At 41.1% G+C, this 19,018-nt stretch overlaps 2 protein-coding genes across 7 annotated transcripts in view; one reads left to right on the top strand and one right to left on the bottom strand.

The window, feature by feature from the left end:
* Positions 1–6,701, top strand: part of mmd2a (monocyte to macrophage differentiation-associated 2a) — an 11,315-nt gene extending 4,614 nt beyond the window's left edge. The window contains exons 2-7 of one of the 2 annotated variants that reach the window (XM_029438536.1): positions 1–30; positions 1,474–1,634; positions 2,963–3,037; positions 3,115–3,216; positions 3,399–3,468; positions 4,887–6,701. The exon at positions 1–30 is cut by the window's left edge and continues 52 nt beyond it. In XM_029438536.1, the coding sequence (XP_029294396.1) occupies positions 1–30; positions 1,474–1,634; positions 2,963–3,037; positions 3,115–3,216; positions 3,399–3,468; positions 4,887–5,087 (639 nt within the window). In that variant the 3' untranslated portion in view covers positions 5,088–6,701. The remainder of the gene's footprint in view (positions 31–1,473; positions 1,635–2,962; positions 3,038–3,114; positions 3,217–3,398; positions 3,469–4,886) is intronic. The other variant, XM_029438537.1, reaches the window with a different exon arrangement.
* Positions 6,702–6,754: 53 nt separating this feature from the next.
* Positions 6,755–17,995, bottom strand: ap5z1 (adaptor related protein complex 5 subunit zeta 1). Of its 5 annotated transcripts, none has more exons than XM_029438485.1 (18): positions 17,850–17,994; positions 17,259–17,396; positions 16,822–17,002; positions 16,347–16,497; positions 16,110–16,222; positions 14,001–14,175; positions 13,779–13,832; positions 12,847–13,035; positions 12,538–12,575; positions 11,439–11,601; positions 10,513–10,691; positions 10,245–10,387; positions 9,887–10,005; positions 9,323–9,450; positions 8,974–9,071; positions 8,042–8,174; positions 7,632–7,846; positions 6,755–7,199 (listed from the first exon to the last, which is right to left on the bottom strand). In XM_029438485.1, the coding sequence occupies exons 1-18, from the start codon at positions 17,888–17,890 to the stop codon at positions 6,947–6,949; spliced, it is 2,511 nt and encodes an 836-aa protein (XP_029294345.1). In that variant the 5' UTR covers positions 17,891–17,994; the 3' UTR covers positions 6,755–6,946. The 5 variants fall into 5 exon arrangements, with proteins under 5 accessions (XP_029294345.1, XP_029294346.1, XP_029294343.1 ...); XM_029438486.1 differs by having other exon boundaries at positions 12,847–12,987; XM_029438483.1 differs by having other exon boundaries at positions 13,779–14,175; positions 17,850–17,995.
* Positions 17,996–19,018: the final 1,023 nt, after the last annotated feature.

The following is a 19,018-nucleotide window of genomic DNA, read 5'->3' as shown; positions in this document are numbered from 1 at the left end:
GAACATGCTGCAAACTGTGCCACACATGGGGTGAGCCAAACAAATACCAACAGACCGACAGAATCACACTTTCAGACTAAAAGCAAGCTTTTCTTTATATTTTCTGCTTTACTCTCTCTTTCTCACACTGTCGCTGTGCTTTCTGTGTGTAGTTACTTTGTCAGTTCAGAGAAGCCTCTGAAAAGATGGAGAGGATTGCAAGGAATGAGGCGGAATACAGAGGATTGCTGGCCTTGCCATAGAGGCTATAATCTGTGATTCAGCCTGTATTTTTCTCTAATCTGCTGTAATCCCTGTGCACTTCCGACAGAACAAGACAGACACTGAATGAAACAGACGGAGAGACATGAAAGAATACAGAGAGGAAACATGGCCATACTGTAAAGCCTTAAATGGGCCGCGGTTTTCTGATACTTCATTCATTCAGCCAGCTACCACGCCATTTTGCAGGGCAGTGTATCCCATAAATATCAAATATCATCATCATATTTTGTTAGATACAGAATCAGTTGAAGGAATAGTTTGACATTTTGGGATATACACTTATTTGCTTTCTGGCCAAGAGTTAGAAGAGAAGATTGACACCGCTCTCATGCCAGTATGTTAAATATGAAGCTACAGCCAGCAGCTGGTTATCTTAGCATACAGACTGGAAACAAAATCCATTTACTACATACTACAAAACAGCAAATTGACATTTTTACACTTTTAAAAAACTTAATAAACATACAAGATAGATATCACATGTTAATTGGTGAGCTTTAGAGATCCTGGTAGGTGGGATGTGTTTCCAGTTTGTAGTGCTGCTATTGACCTTATAGTTATGCCTTGAGTTCAATGCATGGTTCTGGCTCGACTGGACTCACTTTTGGTACCAGATCCTTTTCTTTATTTTGTTCTCCACTGCAGATAGTTCCCCCTCAGTGTAGGTGAGATTCTCAGCTGATAGCGATGTGTGTGAAACTGCCATGACATCATCTTCAATGCGACACTTGCTGAATCTGTGAGGAAACACATCATAGTTTTGCGGGCTGCTTAAAAAACGTGGGTTTGTGCAGGATGTCCCGTGACGATTCTCTCTGACCAGTCAGTGGTCCGCAGGGTTTTAATTCCACCTTCTAGTATCGGCTCAGCTCGCTTGGAACCTCAACTGAGGTGTAACTAATAAAGTACTAATAACGTACCAGCCTATCAACCAAATTGCAGCTGTTTCTCAAGGATTCAAAGAGAGAGAGGAATGTTTACAATGTCAGGAAGACATTTTAGGACACATGCCATATCATTTCCCCAGAAGAGGCTGGTACATTCCTATTGGTTGCAAATACTACATTTTTTACATTTATTTTTAATACACTTTTGAGAAATGTGAACTTTTTAAAGTTCACATGCACAAAAGTCTTATAGGCAATGTACAATTCAGTGTGTGCATCATGATAAAATAATGAGAAACTGTCTCTTTCTGATCTGTTGTAGTTATGGATCCTCCCCAGTCTGGTGGGCGGGTCTGTGCTCTACTTCCTGTCTTTGGACCAATGGCATCGTCTGGCTGCCTGGCTCTATGGCAGCGGTCTCACTGGCCTGTTTGTCACCTCAACACTCTTCCACACCGCTGCCTGGAAAATCAGCCACCTCCGGTGTGTGTGTGTGTGTGTGTGTGTGTGTGTGTGTGTGTGTGTGTGTGTGTGTTGTGTGTGTGTGTGTGTGTGTGTGTGTGTGAAAAACGCTGCTAGGGATTTTGCAGATGTGCATGTGTGTGTTTATGTGCTGCACACTCTGACATACAGTTTGTTAATTAAGACAGAGCCAGAAGGCCAGAGAGCAAACAACAGATGTGGCTTAGTAATGAAAATATTTCACATCATCTTCTACTCACACACTCTACAAAACCTTTGCTTAAATATTAACAGTCAAACACACTCTCACTTAAAAAGAACTCTTCAAAGATTAACACTTTGAATTTCCACATTCAGTCACTTGTCCTACAACATTTTAAAATCTTTAATCATTAAAAATATATCTCAGAAAGCCATGTTCTTGAAATGTTATGTTATCAGACTGACATTATGTTGATTATCTCCTTACTTTAATACAACAGTCGTACACTTTTAGTTGAGGTGATGCCTTTTTCTTCACTGTATCACATTCTGAATCAGGTTTGAGGTTGAACGTTTATTCTTGATTGATGTTGAGTACTGGATCAAGTATAGGTATTTAACTCTTTATTACCTATGTTTGTGTCACCATAAAACATCCAGTTAATGATCCAGCTTCTGTGAACAACCCTGTACTTACGCAGGTTTAAGATTATGGACTTGTTTCTACAACAACAGCTCTTGATCGTTTGATTAACCCGGCTTTAAAGACCTTTTCCACAAGTGAAAAATAATGTGAATATCTGTCCCGTGATTTGGATCCACTCCAAAATGAAATGGGTTCTTCTTTGGCCCATGCTTCACACTTACACCATGTTTCATGATAATTAGCCCGTAGCTCTTCTGTAATCCTACTGAGCAGACAAACAAAACAAACAGGACTCGACTAATTATATATTTATTTATTGTAAAACTCTTTTACGTCAGAGCTACTCGTACCATGAAAAGCCTGTGTAAAACTTATTGTGGTTTTATTATCATATTGAACTACGACGGTGGTGAATAGATTCCAACTCCTCTGTGTATCACACAAGATCGTCAGAAAAGACACGACGAGCATTGTTTTACATGTTGAAGGTCAGGGTCAGGGGAAGTTTGCATTTGCACGTGCGTGTTTTCCCAACAACCAAATTTGCCTTCTGAAATGTGAGAGCTGCCAAACAAACTTCAGCACTGTGTAAAGCTTCCTACGTAACTGAATTGTTTTCTTAGTAGTGATTTATAGTATGTATAGTTTAAGGACTGTGGGTTAAGAATGAGATAAAAGTTGTAAGGATCTCTTATTTCTCCTTCTGTCCGTCTGTGTGTAGGAAGGTGGAGCAGCATTTCCACATGTGTGACAGAATGGCCATCTACTTCTTCATCGCTGCCTCCTACTCTCCCTGGTGAGTCACAGATGACATGCAGTCAGGTGGATAACGTTGCTGGGTAAAATAGTGATGGTAGTGATGTGTCTCCCCAGGTTGATGCTGAGGGAGCTGGGCCCCTTCTCGTGCCACATGCGCTGGCTGATATGGGTCATGGCTTGTGTAGGATCCATGTATGTCTTCTTTTTCCACGAGAGGTAACACAGTCCGTCTTTGTGTCCCTCTGCTCCGTGTCCCGGTTTGACACAATTAACCTGAAACCCCGCCCTCAAGTGTTTACAGCAAACACTGGGCTGCTGTTTTAAGCAGAAACAATTACATAGAAGATCGGAGGTGTTAGATTTACACGTCGTCTGTTTGTTTTTTTTTAAACCTGCAGATACAAGCTGGTGGAGTTGTTTGGATATGTGGCCATGGGGGTTGTTCCTGCGTTGGTCATCCTGTCTATGGTGAGCACGAAGCACAAAGGTTTATGAGTATTTATTCTCGGCTCCTGAGGAAAAGAATAAGCTCTCTTCTGTGAGCTCTCTTCCGCTGCAGCAGACTTCCTGCTATTGTGTGGGAATCAGACACTGTCAGTATTTAAAGAACCAAACAGGTGGTTCAGTTTGTTTTAACCCATCACCTACAAAACACATGGAGTTACTGTAATGAGACTGCCTGACTGCTTTTAGATTGACTTCCTCTCAGATATGAGGTTGTATTATAATACATATTGTATATATTGTTATGCTTTACTCCTTCTCGTTACTTTTCTACCCTGTCTGTGGCTCTCAGCCTCTCGGCCATTCATTTCTACTGTACATTTTTAATATCAACCAACTTTAATAACAGTAAGTGCCGTTCAAAGTGCTTCACAGATGACTGACAAGCAGAACATAAAAAGACTAGACTGGAAACAACAAAACAAATCCATAATGCGAGATTGAAACATTTTTAAATAGATTTGAAAGCTATAATAACAGTAATGGTAGTAAAGCAGCATAAAATAGATTCTAAAATAACAATAAAATAGAATACAAATGTACAACTTATATACAATAAAGTAAGGGAATAATAAAATAACAATAAACTAGAAAACAAATACAATGTTATGGCTTAAATACAATAAAATAAGTAAATAAAATAATGTCTATTGTGTGTGTCATTCCTAATCAAAGCCTGGCTGAATATGTAGGTTTGAGGTTTACGTTTAAAGATTTGAACTCTTCCAGCAGCTCTCAGATCCTCAGGCAGACTGACTCTCCGAAGGTTTTAGTTTGTGCCAGAGAACCTAATAATGGATCATAAGTGTATAATAAAAATAAGTCAAGATCATTTACTAAGGCTGATGGGCTCTGAAGTCCTGTTGCTAACTTAATTGAAGAATTTAAGAGATTATATCTCCTCACTGGGAACGCCTCGGGATCCCCCAGTCGGAGCTGGCGGATGTGGCCCGGAGAAGGGAAGTTTGGGGTTCCTTACTGGAGCTGCTGCCCCCGTGACCCGACCCCGGATAAGCGGATAGACGATGGATGGATGTTTCCTGTTGCAGATTAATTCACATTTGGATTAAACCAAAAGCTTTACGCTTTAGGAAAATGGTCAGCAACATGTAAAACACTCAGTATTTAACATTTCTAATTCCTAACACACAATCTCTGATAGGTCCAGACACTAAAACAACTGATTCATCATCGCTCTTCTTCCTACAATATATTGTATTTATAGGGGTCCCTATTATTGTTGTTATTTGTTTTGTAGCTACATAATAACAACTTGAAATTAATTTAATTAAACATGCTCTAGCAAAACAAGGTGTTCTTGAGCGGTACATTCTCTCTCTCTCTACTCACTCTTCACTTATATGACTATTGAACTGTTTCAGGTGGAGCGTGCCGGTGTGTGCGAGCTGGCAGTGGGAGGCGTCTTCTATGTGGTGGGCGTAGTCTTCTTCAAGAGCGACGGCCTCGTCCCTTTCGCCCACGCCATCTGGCATCTTTTCGTCGCAGCAGGGGCGTGCATTCATTATTACGCCATCTGGAGGTACCTGTACTTACCCGGGCCACCGCTGCAGACGTCGAGGTGACTGGCCGCTCCCCCCTGAGATCACATGGTTCCACACCACGTGACGTGACTGGGGAAAGTACATTTTAGCCATGAGACCACTGAGTGTTGACTTCAACTAACCTGCCTCCTGAGGCTACAGCTGGAGAGATGGTGCTGAGGGGATCTGACCGTCAGCACTGACTGCGTTGGGGCCAAACACTAAAAGTCAACATGCTAATTGTTACAGTCTTTAGACAGCGGACATTCAGCCTGACTGGACCAAAAATAAGATTCTTATTATGCTGTACGCTGCTGCTGGGTATGAATCGTCATTTGTGTTCATCACCTCATGGGATATGTTTGCACAAATTTGGCAACATATAATGTGCCAGAAAGTTTAGATGACCAATGTTCAGTTAAAGGAATTGTTTGACAATTAACAAATGTGATTATTCACTTTCTTGCAGAGAAAGTCGACAAAAACTGCCAACCAGCACTAAAGCTCACTAATTATAACCTTTTGTCTCCTTTGAACAACGGCGTCTTAGGACCACTGTAGGTAACATATAATAACAAATGAGATCCAGAGGAGGGACGTAATATTATGAGAAAAAAACACAAATTTCCAAGATTAAAGTTGTAGATTTACGAGATAGAATTACAAATTAAATTTGAAAAAAGTCATACATTTGTGACATAATTCATATTTACCGTATAGATATGAGGAGTATCAACTTTTCCATCTATTTCTCAATTATCGCAAAAAATGCAAATAAGCGCATAAAATGTTGAACTACTCCTTTAATCACTCGTCCTTATAGCAGAACTGACGACATACAGTCTGTGACACCTGCCCAGCTATGCTAGTAAACTCCACTCTTTCCATATTCCAACAATAAGTGATGTGCCAACATGTACCACAGAGGCATTCCTTTATATTGGTGCCAACCTAACTTTATTTTTGTTTTGTCCATTTTGCACAGCGTCAAAATTCGAAATATAGAGTTGGCACTACAATAAACACACGTTGGATTCATTCATTGACTGCATTTAGCAATCTGCAGACAGACTGAATGTCATCATGTATCAGCTGTGCCACACTGACATGACTGTTGACCCTTTAATTCCAGATAAAGGTCGACTGTTGAGGATGACGGCTTCAGTAGAACTGACCCGAATGATTCTGTGGTGATTTACATTAATCTTAAATCTGCCTCAAAATCATAATCTACAGCTAATCTAACACTAACCGTATTCTGGGTCAAATGTTAAATTCACAAAGAATGTCGAGGCTGTTTGATTATCTAGAGGACGATGATTGCCATTTGTTTTGTTTAAGCGATGCACTCTTATCCTCGAGCACTTTTCCATCAGCGACAGCGTTTATAGAAGTAGAACTTCCTAAAATCCTCAGAATTAACACACGGGCATGTTATATTCCATTTGAACTCTTACAGTTTCTATGTTTTATACTGCTTCAAGCACTGTATACATCACACTTGCAGGTTTCCCCTAACGTCTGGTAGTTAAACTGTTCCTGTTATTACAGAAGAACAGAACACTTACTCAGGAAATGAGTTCTTTTTTCAATCAGATGATCTATTTTGTAAAAAAATTATTTTTCAGTGTATTAAAGAAGAGACTCTATATTACACTGGGACGGCTCTGTGTATTCTGTGGACGCTAAAACAGCTTCATCACGTCAAGTTTCAATCAAGCAATTAATTTATTTACAAAGATAATGTGCAAAGATCGAACAAGATTTAATGAGGGGATTCTCCAAGAGCGAAGTCCAAAGCGATGATGTTTGGTTTGCATGTCCGTGTGTGTGTGTGTGTGTGTGTGTGTGTGTGTGTGTGTGTGTGTGCGTGTCAGTGTGAGTGTGAGTGTGTGTGCGTGTCAGTGTGAGTGTGTGAGGTTGGTGAGGGCTCGCAGTCGCAGGGGCATGGCCACGTTGGTGTCTCTGTGCCACTGGGGTGTGGTGACATGTGGAGGTGGGGTCAGGACGCTCTGAGCCACACCGGGGGCCTTCAGCAGCGACCATAACTCCTCACCTCGCATTACTATGGCAACAAGGTCCTCTTCATCGGAGCACCAGGCAACTGGCCCGCCTCTGGTTACTGTTCTTAGCTTGGAGAGGAACAGAGACACCCTAAAATAGAAATAAACACACAGTTACACATTACATACAGCCTGTATGAGGGATTTATAGAATTAGCGCCTCGTGGTTGAACGTCTCCGCCGACCAGTCAAGTTAATAAAAGACATTAAGTGTATTTTTTTAAGTTATCACTATATCGACATGTATGATTCAACGTGGTCACATGGTGCAATGACAATCAGCTAAAGCCCTGAGCTTGTGATGGACGACCAGAGGAAAAGGATCGAACAGGAAGACCGATTCAGTGTTCAATGTGAAATACAGGCACACACTCCCCTCTGTTCCTGAGGGACGGTGTTGAATAAAGGACAGAAAGTGTTTTTGAACAACATTATGATGTTAAAGGGAAGTTCACGGCTGATCTTTTGGATATAAAATATCATATATCTTTCGAATAGTTTGTAGTTTGTGCACGGCTTTCACCTGGGTATGAGGTCATGTGATCGTGACGCGAGCTTAGCCAGAGCGCTCATTAGAGTGGTGACGACTCTGGGGGCGGGGCAATCCGCTCCAGGTGGTGGGGCAGATGACGTGATCTCAAACAGCACTGCCTCCAATGCCTCAAAACAGGAAGTGATGAGACTCACAGAGCAGCGAGAGTCACATGACACAGAGAGGTACTCTCCCAGCACCCACACCTGGAAGTCAAACAAGTTCAATGTTATCTTGGCATCAGGTTTTTTTTCTCCAGATTTCAATACACGGGAAAGGATGCTGAGATTTGAGAAAAGCTTGAGATTTAAATCCAAAATATAGAGAAACTAAAAAGTATCATCCTTAAAATCAGCGTGATCCTCCTCTCTGTCTCACGTAGACACACACAGTTTCATTACCGCATGTGTGTAGATTTCTTCTTTGTTGTAGACGTTGGCTGTGGCTCCAGCAAACTCCAGCAGCTCGTGAGACTGGTCCACTACCAGAGACGGGTGGAGCTTGCACAACCTCAGCAGGTGGCTGCTGAACACCCTGCAGAAACACAGAGAGAGAGAGAGAGGAGAGAGAGAGAGAGAGAGAGAGAGAGAGAGAGAGAGTGAGAGAGTGAGAGAGGTGAGAGAGAGAGCGTGTGAGAGAGAGAGAATGAGAGAAAGAGTGTGAGAGAGAGAGAAAGAGAGTGAGAGAGAGTGAGGGTGAGAGAGTGAGAGAGAGAGTGAGAGAGAGAGAGTGAGAGTGTGAGAGAGAGAGAAAGAGTGAGAGTGAGAGAGAGAGAGTGAGAGAGAGTGAGAGTGTGAGAGAGAGAGTGTGTGTGAGAGAGAGTGTGTGTGAGAGAGAGAGTGAGAGAAAGAGTGTGAGAGAGAGAGAAAGAGAGTGAGAGAGAGTGAGGGTGAGAGAGAGAGAGTGTGGGAGAGAGTGAAAGTGTGAGAGAGTGTGTGAGAGAGAGAGAAAGAGTGAGAGAGAGGAGAGAGTGTGAGAGAGAGTGAGAGTGTGAGAGAGAGAGTGTGTGTGAGAGAGAGAGTGAGAGAAAGAGTGTGAGAGAGAGAGAAGAGAGTGAGAGAGAGTGAGGGTGAGAGAGAGAGAGAGAGAGAGAGAGAGAGAGAAAGAGTGTGAGTGAGAGTGAGAGAGAAAGAGTGTGAGAGAGAGAGTGAGAAAGAGTGTGAGAGATAGAGTGAGAGTGAGAGAAAGAGTGTGAGTGAGAGAGAGAGAGTGTGGGAGGGAGTGAGATCAGGATGAAGACACACAGCACAGAAACACTTCAGTTCCACTGTGTGTGTGTGTGTGTGTGTGTGTGTGTGTGTGTGCGTGCGTGTGTGTGTGCGTACGTGTGTACCTGTGGATCTCTTTATTGTACTTCGGGATGTTGAGGAGGAGGCTGCTTCTCTCCAGCATCACCAGAACCAAGTGGGCTAAAAGCTTCTCATCAGCTACCTAGAAAACAGAAACATACAATAAATAAATTGTTGTTTCAAATGTTTGTTGTTTATTCTCAACATAACACAACAAAAAGAAAAACATATTTCCTCCTCTGATAATTGTGTTCTGATGCCCGACACTAATACGGAACATTCTTCCTTATTCTCAACATTTTTTGAGTTTATTCTTGAAATGCAAAACAAACTAAATAAATCTCTTCAGACTAATGTGCAGTTGAATTTGTAAAGAACATTGAATCTCTTCACCGTAATAACTGTGTTGAAAAAAATGTGCAACAGCATAGGGACAGTCTGCGCACACTGAACAACTCTCGGCCAATTAGCAGTCTCAGCCAGCAGCTCATGGAGCGTGCTCAGTCGGTCAATTGTGTCACCTGTGGAGGGAGAGAGAAAAGGGATTCAATTAGCTGTGTTTCCAGAACAAAGACCGCTTCCCTTCAGCAACTCATAACGACGACAGTCTTAACAACCACTGTGCACTGTGTTATGTCAGAGCTAATCTACAACAAATACATGACATGTATTATAAATGTTCACTGTGGCATGAATACAAATATTTTAGTAACATATTCTAAAACCAGCGTATTTAATGGAATAGTCGACAGTTAGATGAGCAGTAGTAGATGAACTACAAGTAGCAGCTGGTTAGCCTAGCGTAGCATAAAGAGGGTGAAACAGCTAGCCTGTCTAAAGGTTAAATAAATCTGCCTACCAGCACCTTGAAAGATCATTGATTAACACGTCACATCATGGAAGAAAATACGCATATTTCCCAACATAATATTCCTTTAATTGTGTGACTTTGATTACCTGCGCCTGCTTCCCCTCGGAGCAGGAAGAGGAAAAGCCCTCGGAAAGATGGGCTTCGAAATGCATCAAGTGAAAGAAGGCCGCGCCCGCCGGGCTCAGAGATGGGCAAACTAGTTGACCTGCAGCACAAACAGAAAAAACCTAGTAAGACGGTGGTGAGCATATCATGTTACATAGTCAAATCAGTCTGGTAGGCAGTTTATACAGACCTATGTTTTTAATCTGGCATTTAATTTGGAGCAATGTTATAGCCTTAATTGTTAGGCTTCAATCATTGGGATTTAAACTATTTTTTATCAATGGTAGCTGTATGAAAAAATAAAGTTGAGTTGAGTTTTGTTCTGACGTGTGCGCGCACCTGACTTGCAAGACCAGTGTGGCAGACAGACAGGGCAGGTCCAGGAGAGTGTGGAGAAGCTCCACTGCAGTTCCTGCCGTCACCAGAGAGGGCAGCAGATCCACAAAGTCATCCACCACCGCCGGGCTGTCCCACGCTAAGAACTTCAGAAACACAGAGCAGAAAGCAGGAAGCTTGTGTATCACTTGGTACAACATGTTCTCCTCACCAGCCTGCAGTAGCTGTGTGTAGAGAACACAACAGACCAAAGGGATCTCTGTTTTCTCACCTTCAGCAGGTTTGGGAAGGAGCGGGTGTACTGTGGGACTCGGAGCTGCAGGCTCTCGAGGTTCAGTCGAAGGAAGCGTAGAAGCTCGTGTGCCAGGAAGTGGTCGTTGAACAGCTCGGCAGGGAAACGGTCAAACACCAGCTTCCACACACTCTCACAGTCCACTGCAGCCATCTCGCCTAGACACGTTCAAGGTGAATAAAAGATTCAACTAATATAAATCAGCATGAAACTTTCCCTGTTGATTACTTACATTAAGACTAATCAAGTGTTTTGAAATGTTATGTTTAAAGATGCAAATGAGGCATCATCTTATGAAATATGTGCTGCTTTGAATACAGAAATATGAATGTTGGATAAAGCAGGTTCAAAGTTCTTGTTTCATCTTGTTGACATATTAGAGTCAAAGGTTTTAACAGAGGGAATGTTTGCTATGTCTTTGTATCGCCCCATAAATCAGAAAATACTGCCGACAACAATAAACTAAATCCATTCCATTTTTAGGAATAAAATGTTATATGAGGCTGTGAATGATATATGAACAAACCCCTCAGACTATAAATAGGAATGAAACTGGAGATTTTGGTGCATGGAAGTGCTACTAAAGTGGAGATTTCTGCCTCAGAGTACGAGAAAATAACTCATTTTGAGAAAACTTTTGCTGAATTTACGAGAAATCTACAAAAAGCAAAAAGACAAAGTTAGTAAAAGAAAACCCCTCGATGTGTATTTTGGATGTTTGCTTTCCAGATGACATGTTATCAGTGCATGAAAAAAATGTTTTGCCTGTAGAAAAATACTTTCCATCTAAGTGAAACTAGCTACTACTTCAGTGTGAAAGAAATGATATGCATGAATCCATATTTATGCTTTTGTACATATGTGATGTGGAGACAGAGAGAGACGCATGTGATGTGTACACACACCATGGTTGAGGTAGAACTGAGCTATGGGCAGCAGGACTCTGGCAAACGACAGGTCTGAGCTGAGCCGACCGAAGAGCGCCTTAATGCACGGGAACGTTCGGTAGACCAGCGAGGCGTCCTCTTCACACACACAGTCCAGGATACACACCGCCTCCACCAGACACTAGGAGAGGAGACAGGACAGACGCATGCAATCTGGTTTACGGTGTTGCTTGAATTACAAGAAGAAATGTGAAGGTTGTGTCTTTTTCTTCTGTGTCAGTCTTCATTCACAAAAACTCTGTTTTTACTAAATGTTTCTAATTAGAAATGTCCTCCATTTCCCACAATGGTTTTTTGATCTCAGATAAATGGCATGAATTTATATTTGGCTGTCACATATGTAAGTGTTTGAACTAGTCATACAGTAGCGTAGGATATTCTTCCCCAGATTACGAAGAGTTGAGAAGTGCTATATACATCATTCTGCACTACTGACTGTTATTATTACTAATGTACTGGAAGGGAGAAAAATACACCAAACAGAAAGTTATCTATCTTTCCTTAATATTAGTAAGGTCAGCTTGTGTCAATACAAGGTGTTTGAAATGTATTTGTGTCCATAAACTATACGTAGTGGATAAGACGAGGAAGACATGCAGGAGGCTTGTTTGTACCAGAAACAGAACCAGTATGTGTGTATGAATTAACTATACGGCGCATTAGGGCTATTGCAGGTAAGAAAATAAATACAAATTATAGAATCGCCGAAGGGGGGATATTATTAAAAATGAAAGCTCAGAATTTCCCAAATTAAAGTGCTAATTTAACAATAAAATAAATCACAAATTTACAACAACAAATGATTTTTTCTTGGAATATTTACCAATTTAACCCGTGAATTTATGACCTTGTCTCTCGTATATTTGTGACTTTATAATCTCAGATAATATTCAAGTTTCTTTCTTAGAAATCTGTGATTTTAATCTCAGTAACATCCTTTTCTTGTGAATGTAGGATTATAATCTTGTAAATTCTGAGTTTCTTTCTCGTAAATATTACCCCCCCCTCCATTGAAACAATGTTCCAATAGTGCTAATAAATGTATACAGGGGCTCACCGCTTTCTGCAGGTCTGTATCTGTCCTTTTGTGAGCCTCTGAGACAAAGAGAAGAATACACATCACAGCTGTACACTTACACAGAGTAAGATATCACGTACAGATAGAAACGAATAGAAGAAAACCTAACATGGAATCTTTTTATTCAAATTCTGGATTTACAACTACACAACTTACTTTCCTCTTACACACACTACACACACTACACACACACACTACACACCCACACACACACACACACACACACACACACACACACACACACACACACACACACACACACACACACACACACACACACACACTCACTGCGGTCGCTCTGTTCGATGAGGCGTTGGCAGTACTGAAACGCCTTCTCTCTCACACGCTCCTTTGGAGGCAGCAATCGGCTGGAGGAGGAAGTCGCAGAAACCATGGAAACCACTGATCCGTCCACCTCCGATCGGTCATCTGCAACACGGGATGTCAGGAACGAGAGGTCAAGACTTAAAAAAAAATCTGGAACAAATGATGATTTATCATAATCACATTCCCCGTGATGTATTCTCAGACTGCTTGTTGCCAAACAACGCCAGAGAGCAGGAGTTATAATCATTGGAGAGGTTTTCATTTATGGAGTTCACGACTTGATTTACAAAAACACTTTTAATTTACTCCACCAGCAGCAGCAAAAGATGATCTGCAACTATGTGATTTAATGACAAGGTTTAGCATTTTTATTCAAGCAGAAACTTAATAACGCTTTATATTCAAGCTTGCTGTTTAGGTTTGGATCAGAGATGAATAGAAAGGTTGAGAGACAAGCAGGTTGACCCCTTTAAAAAGATCACAAGTATAACACAGCATAGAAAAAGGCCAAAGCTGTCAAATTAACCAGAATTTAAAGAAATTCCACATTTATATCAAACTCATTAAAAGGCAGAATCTGGCTTTCTCCTCATACGGGAGCTCAAAGGTAAATGTTTGGTTAGTATAGTAATATGAATGAATATGTCAGAGAAGCTTCTCAGTCGTTCATCGATTCATTTATGATTACAGACTCACGCGGCGATTAAAGGAAGGGTTAAAAGGTGCACGCACCAGTGAGAGAGTGGTTCAGATTCCTGGTGAGACAGTTTGTTAGATCAAGTGTGAGTCATGATCATGTCAGAGTGTTGTGAGTCGACCCCCGAGAGTTAAAGCAGAAGAGCTTCTTAGATGCACGTGCATGCAGGGAAGGTCCACATACTGGCATGTCTTACCATTAGAAAAGGAGTGGGAGAGGGAGAAGGAGAGGCTGAGCTGCAGCCTGTGTGCTGGAGATGATGAAAACACAGAGCAGGTCATCTGAGACGTGAATGAATTACAGCCTTCGAAGTGGACACGTTGAGGCTGATGTTCTTTGCAGCTATGACATGAAGCAATGAGCCTCTCTGGCACGGGAAGGCAAAATGTGGTGGTTTTAATTGGTGGGGAGGTCATACCAGTATCAGCTGTGCTGTTGCCGTTGGAAACGAAGTGGTAGGTGAGGAGCCAATGGCGAAGCATGGAAAAGGAGTAGACGTTCATCCACTGGTCCTCAGTGAAGCCCTGGCCCACACACAGCACGGTGAAGAAATCCCCCGACACCGTCCCGTCCAGCTCTGCTGTAGGCACCGGCTGATAAAACACACGAACACAAAATATAAACAATAAAGAGGTAAAGAAAACTGAAAGACACAAATATGGAAGTGGAGTGTCAGTACTCTGCGTTGCCGGTCTTAATTATTATTTATCGTTACTTCTTTTATTGTTTGTAACTCAACTTTAATTGTATTCTTAGACATACATATAGGTTCAGTTGAGGACCCTAGAATACTATGGGATGCAGTCAAAGGCTTTATAAGGAGCAACACAATATCTCTTCAAATGTATGTAAGGATAGATCCGTCAGATTACGGGCTCTGGAAGCAGAGTTTGCTAATCTAGACTCCATTTTGCTAAATAATTACTCGAAACAAACGGCATCTAAACGTGAACTTGTCAAAAATAAATAAATAAATGATATTTTGAAGCAAAGATCAGAATTTCTAATACATAGGGTTAGGCAGCGTTATTACTTCCACGGGTCTAGGCCCAGTCACCTCTTGGCTTCAAAGATCAGGTCTAGTGAGCACTTCTCAGATATTCCCTCCATTAAATCTTTGAATGGTAATGTCACAACTGAGCCAAAGCAAATAAATGAGACTTTTCGCACCTTTTATTCCAATTTCTATAAGTCAGAGGTTCAGTTGGACAAGAATAGAAGTGATGCCTTTCTTGGTCAGCTAGACTTACCACAGCTTACAGTCACTGACTCTACCCATCTTGATGATACAATTTCCTTAGAGGAGTTAAAAGATGCAGTATGCAACATGCAATGAAACAAATCACCAGGTTTAGATGGGATACCTCCAGAGTGTTATGTGGCATTTTGGGATAAACTGGGTCCACTACTTTTGGACATGATAATGGATTCGATAGATAAGGGCAGTTTTTCGAGGGATGTGAACATAGCCCTGATGTCCTTACTCTTAAAGAAGGATAAGGACCCGACAGATTGTGCTAGTTATAGGCCACTAAGTTTATTAAATTCAGATCTTAAAATGTTTGCAAAGGTGCTTGCCAGCCGCATTCAGGATTATATGCCAACATTGATTAACTGTGATCAGACGGGGTTTATAAAGTCAAGGCTAGCTGCTGATAATGTTACACGTCTTCTCCATATAATAGATGCTTCAGTAGACAAAAAAGACCCGACAGCAGTGCTGTCTCTTGATGCAATGGAAGCCTTTGACAGACTAGAATGGTCCTTTCTGTGGTCTGTGCTGGAGAAAATGGGTTTTGGTAATGGCTTTATACATATGGTCAAGGTGCTGTACTCTAATCCCTCAGCTCTGGTGCTCACTGGGCAGTTATCCTCCGCACTAATCCCTGTATCTAGATCTTCCCGCCAGGGATGTCCACTGACCCAGCTCAGCTTTTTGCACTCTCCCTTGAACCTCTAGCCCAAATGATAAGGCAATCTTCTAATGTACACGCGATCTCTGTTCATGACACTCCCCACCAAGTGGATGATATTCTGGTTTTCATGGAAAGTCCGACTCAATCTATACCTGAATTATTATCTATTTGTGAGGAGTTTGGTTGTCTCTCTGGCTTTGCTATTCATTGGTCTAAATCTGCCCTCTTGCCCCTAAACGAGACAGCTCGAATGATTCAATTGCCACCCAATGTCCCAGTTGTCCAGCACTTTAAGTATCTTGGGATATACCTTTTCCCATCTTTAAATCGCATTGTAACATACTCAGAAGCATGGAACAGAATTAAAGTTATTAATTATTAATTCTTACTGGCCGGTTGCTGGTCTGAATTATTTAAATGTTTATTCCTACTTCTTAATGGTTTTAACTCCCATGTATGTCTGTATTAATTGTGTTTACTCATCTGTAATGTTTTATCTTTACTCTATCTGTCTGTGCCTGCAACTTCAGTAGCGTTGTGCGCCACATTGTGCTTCCACCTGGAATGAAATGTGCCTAATAAATAAAGTTTTGCTTTGCTTGCTTGCTTACCTGACGGGACCTGGGCCCTGTGAAGAATCCTCCTGAAGACGTACTGCCTCCCTGAGTGATGCTCGCATAACGCAACCAATCGACAAGCTTTTTACTCAGGAGGGTCACGTGATCTGTAAGTTAGGTGGAGAGGAGAAAGAATCCCGATTCACGTGACCACTGATTAGATGACTACTTTAATTTCATATTTTTTCTTTGCTTTAGATTGAAAATGTGCCCCCACTCTTTGTCTGTTACCTTCAGTGAGGCACTCGGGGCTGTGTGTGAGGATAGTGTTGAGGATGGGAAGGGTGTGTGTGAGCGAGTTGGCCGGCCCCTCTGATTGTCGGCTTTCCAGACTACGAAGGAGCTGAGCGCAGAGAGACGTCACATCCGCCCTGGATCCAGCCTGTTGGGGTGTAATTTTGCAAGCGAGAGTGTTTAGGTAACTTGAAAACAAAACAAGATCCTTTATGTATTAATGTGAATGGTAAATCCATGAATATTGTGCGTGAATTTTCATTGCCATCAAGATATTTCTTCTAAAATTCTATACCTTAACACAACCCAAAACAAACTACAGTACGTTGTACTCTTGTAACTTATAGAACACTGTGTTGTCTGATTATGCACCAACAATTTAGGAGGCAACAAACAGCCTCTTAGAATCTCATGTATGTGTCTCAAAATGAATACGGGTGAAGCCGAACACGACATATGCATTACTGCACACCTGAGAGAGCAGCAGGGCAGCTACATGGCTGTTCAGCTGGCTGGTGTTCTCCTGGATGTAGTTCTCTTTCTGATCAGAGAGGGGCAGTGTCTCTCTGAGCACAGCTGAGCTCAGCACCTGAAACTGCTCCGCAGGTGACGAGAGGAGCGATTGAACCCTCTTCTGAAGCTCTGGAGGCAACCTTTAGTATGATAAAAACTCATACTGAATATTAGAGAGTTTGAAGCAGAAATAGAAGAAACATATTGATTAATGTGAAGGTGAAGCTTAACATTGTGGTTCTTTGTGTCTGAGCAGGTGAGATCACAGATAGTAAATCAGAGGAAAGGGAGAGGGGAGGACGAGGGATTTTGAAAATGATTGAGCAAGTTGAAATGAATGAGGACTGGGCAGAGGTACGTGCATGGTGTATGTGAGGTGTAGGTTTGAGCTCTTACGCCCGGGTGTACTTGGTGGCAGAGAGGATGAGGTGCAGCCTCTGTAGGGAGTCGACAGTCTCGTGACCAAGCTCCTTCCCCTGGAGCAGCTTCCCTAATCTGCTGTGAAACTTCTGCAGCTCAGGCTCCTGAATCTCCCTAGGAATGACACACAGCGCATCAGCTTTGGTCGCTGTAAAGTCCTTCGAGACTTATATTTTGCCCCCTGATCGATTGACACAATATTAATTGATAACTGAGCATCCTTTAGGGCGTTTACCTGTAAAAACTAACAGCAAATTCCAATACTGTCGGTTACATTCTCACGAACAAGCAACGGTTTTAAACGTCTATGATAATTTAACGTTACAGTAAATAACTACTAAAAACACAACAGGCGCTATAATGAAATCAATTGTTAGCCTGTATGTGACAAACAAGTTACAAGTAACGCTTAATGAACGTAAACATTAAAAGTGTATGTAAAAAAAAAACACAGTAAGGTTTTGACAGGCTATCTAGCTTTAGCCTAGTTAGCTTAGTAGAGGAAATGTTAGCACGGTGTGTGTAAACAACGCGGAAGAGATCAAAATGGCTGTTTTACATTATTACCTTGCTTGTTTAATTAAACTCTCTGAGCCGTGAGAGTACATGTTGTGAGAAAGTCGAGCATTCCTCTGCTACTTCCGTCAGCAGCGAAAGGTAAACAGTGCGATGGCTAATCTCGTCCTGACAGGAATCACATGACCAACACTTTAGTTCCGTCGTCACTACGAGGAAGTTATGGAGCTGACTAACTCCACAATAGCCCCATAACCACAGAGCAGGCAAAACCACATTATCCAGGCGATGACTGTATTTGGCTAACAAATATATATATATATATATATATATATATATATATATATATATAATATATATATATATATATATATATATATATATATATATATTTTATTTTATTTCGATTTGACAGAGGACCCATTGCCTTATTATGCTATGTCACTTTAAGGCTACTTCATATTAGTTACTTACTCATTTGTTTTCAACTCTTTAGTTTTAGGCTTAGTTTAATCGTCTAAAAAGTGTAAGTAAACAGTTGCATTTTTACTGTCACATAAATTATCCTTTTGGCTGCATTTACTTCATACCATGAGGACCAACCAGTAAATAAAACTATTTTACAGCTGCTTGTTTTACTTTATCTACCCTCACTGATACTGGAGAAATAAAACGCATAATTTACACGTTTTGCTTCCACACCAAATGTTCCAAAGGTTACTGAAACAAGCTTTTTGTCGGCAATTTGTTCAAGTACTTACATTGTTGAGGTAATTGCACTTTACTATTTCTATTTTGATACCTTATGATTGTGCATTTTAGATATAGACTACAGATTACCCACAGTTTACTGTTTATCTAATCCCCATACTTCGTAGATAAAAAGCATCTCAATCCACAAATAAGAAGTATCAGATTTTTACTCAAGTAGAAGTACATAGGCTAAGTATTGGAAACAAAATGTACTTAAAGGATCAAAAGTAAAAGTACTCATTATGCAGAATGGCAATGCCATTTCTTACTTAACAATACTGTAATATGAAAATGCATTACAATTAAAAGTCCATGCATTGAAATGTTACTTAAATAAAACCTTGATGTAAAAGTATATAGAAATATTACCCATGTGATGTTCATACTAGTTATTATTATTGGAATATTATTACCGATACATTAATGTGTAAGCAAGATTTTACTGTTGTAGTTCTATAATAGATATT

This window comes from Cottoperca gobio, chromosome 8 (genome assembly GCF_900634415.1).
Source record: "Cottoperca gobio chromosome 8, fCotGob3.1, whole genome shotgun sequence".
NCBI lineage: Eukaryota > Metazoa > Chordata > Actinopteri > Perciformes > Bovichtidae > Cottoperca > Cottoperca gobio.
The sequence above is the reverse complement of the archived record's forward strand: the minus strand, read 5'-3'. Positions and strand labels throughout refer to the sequence as shown.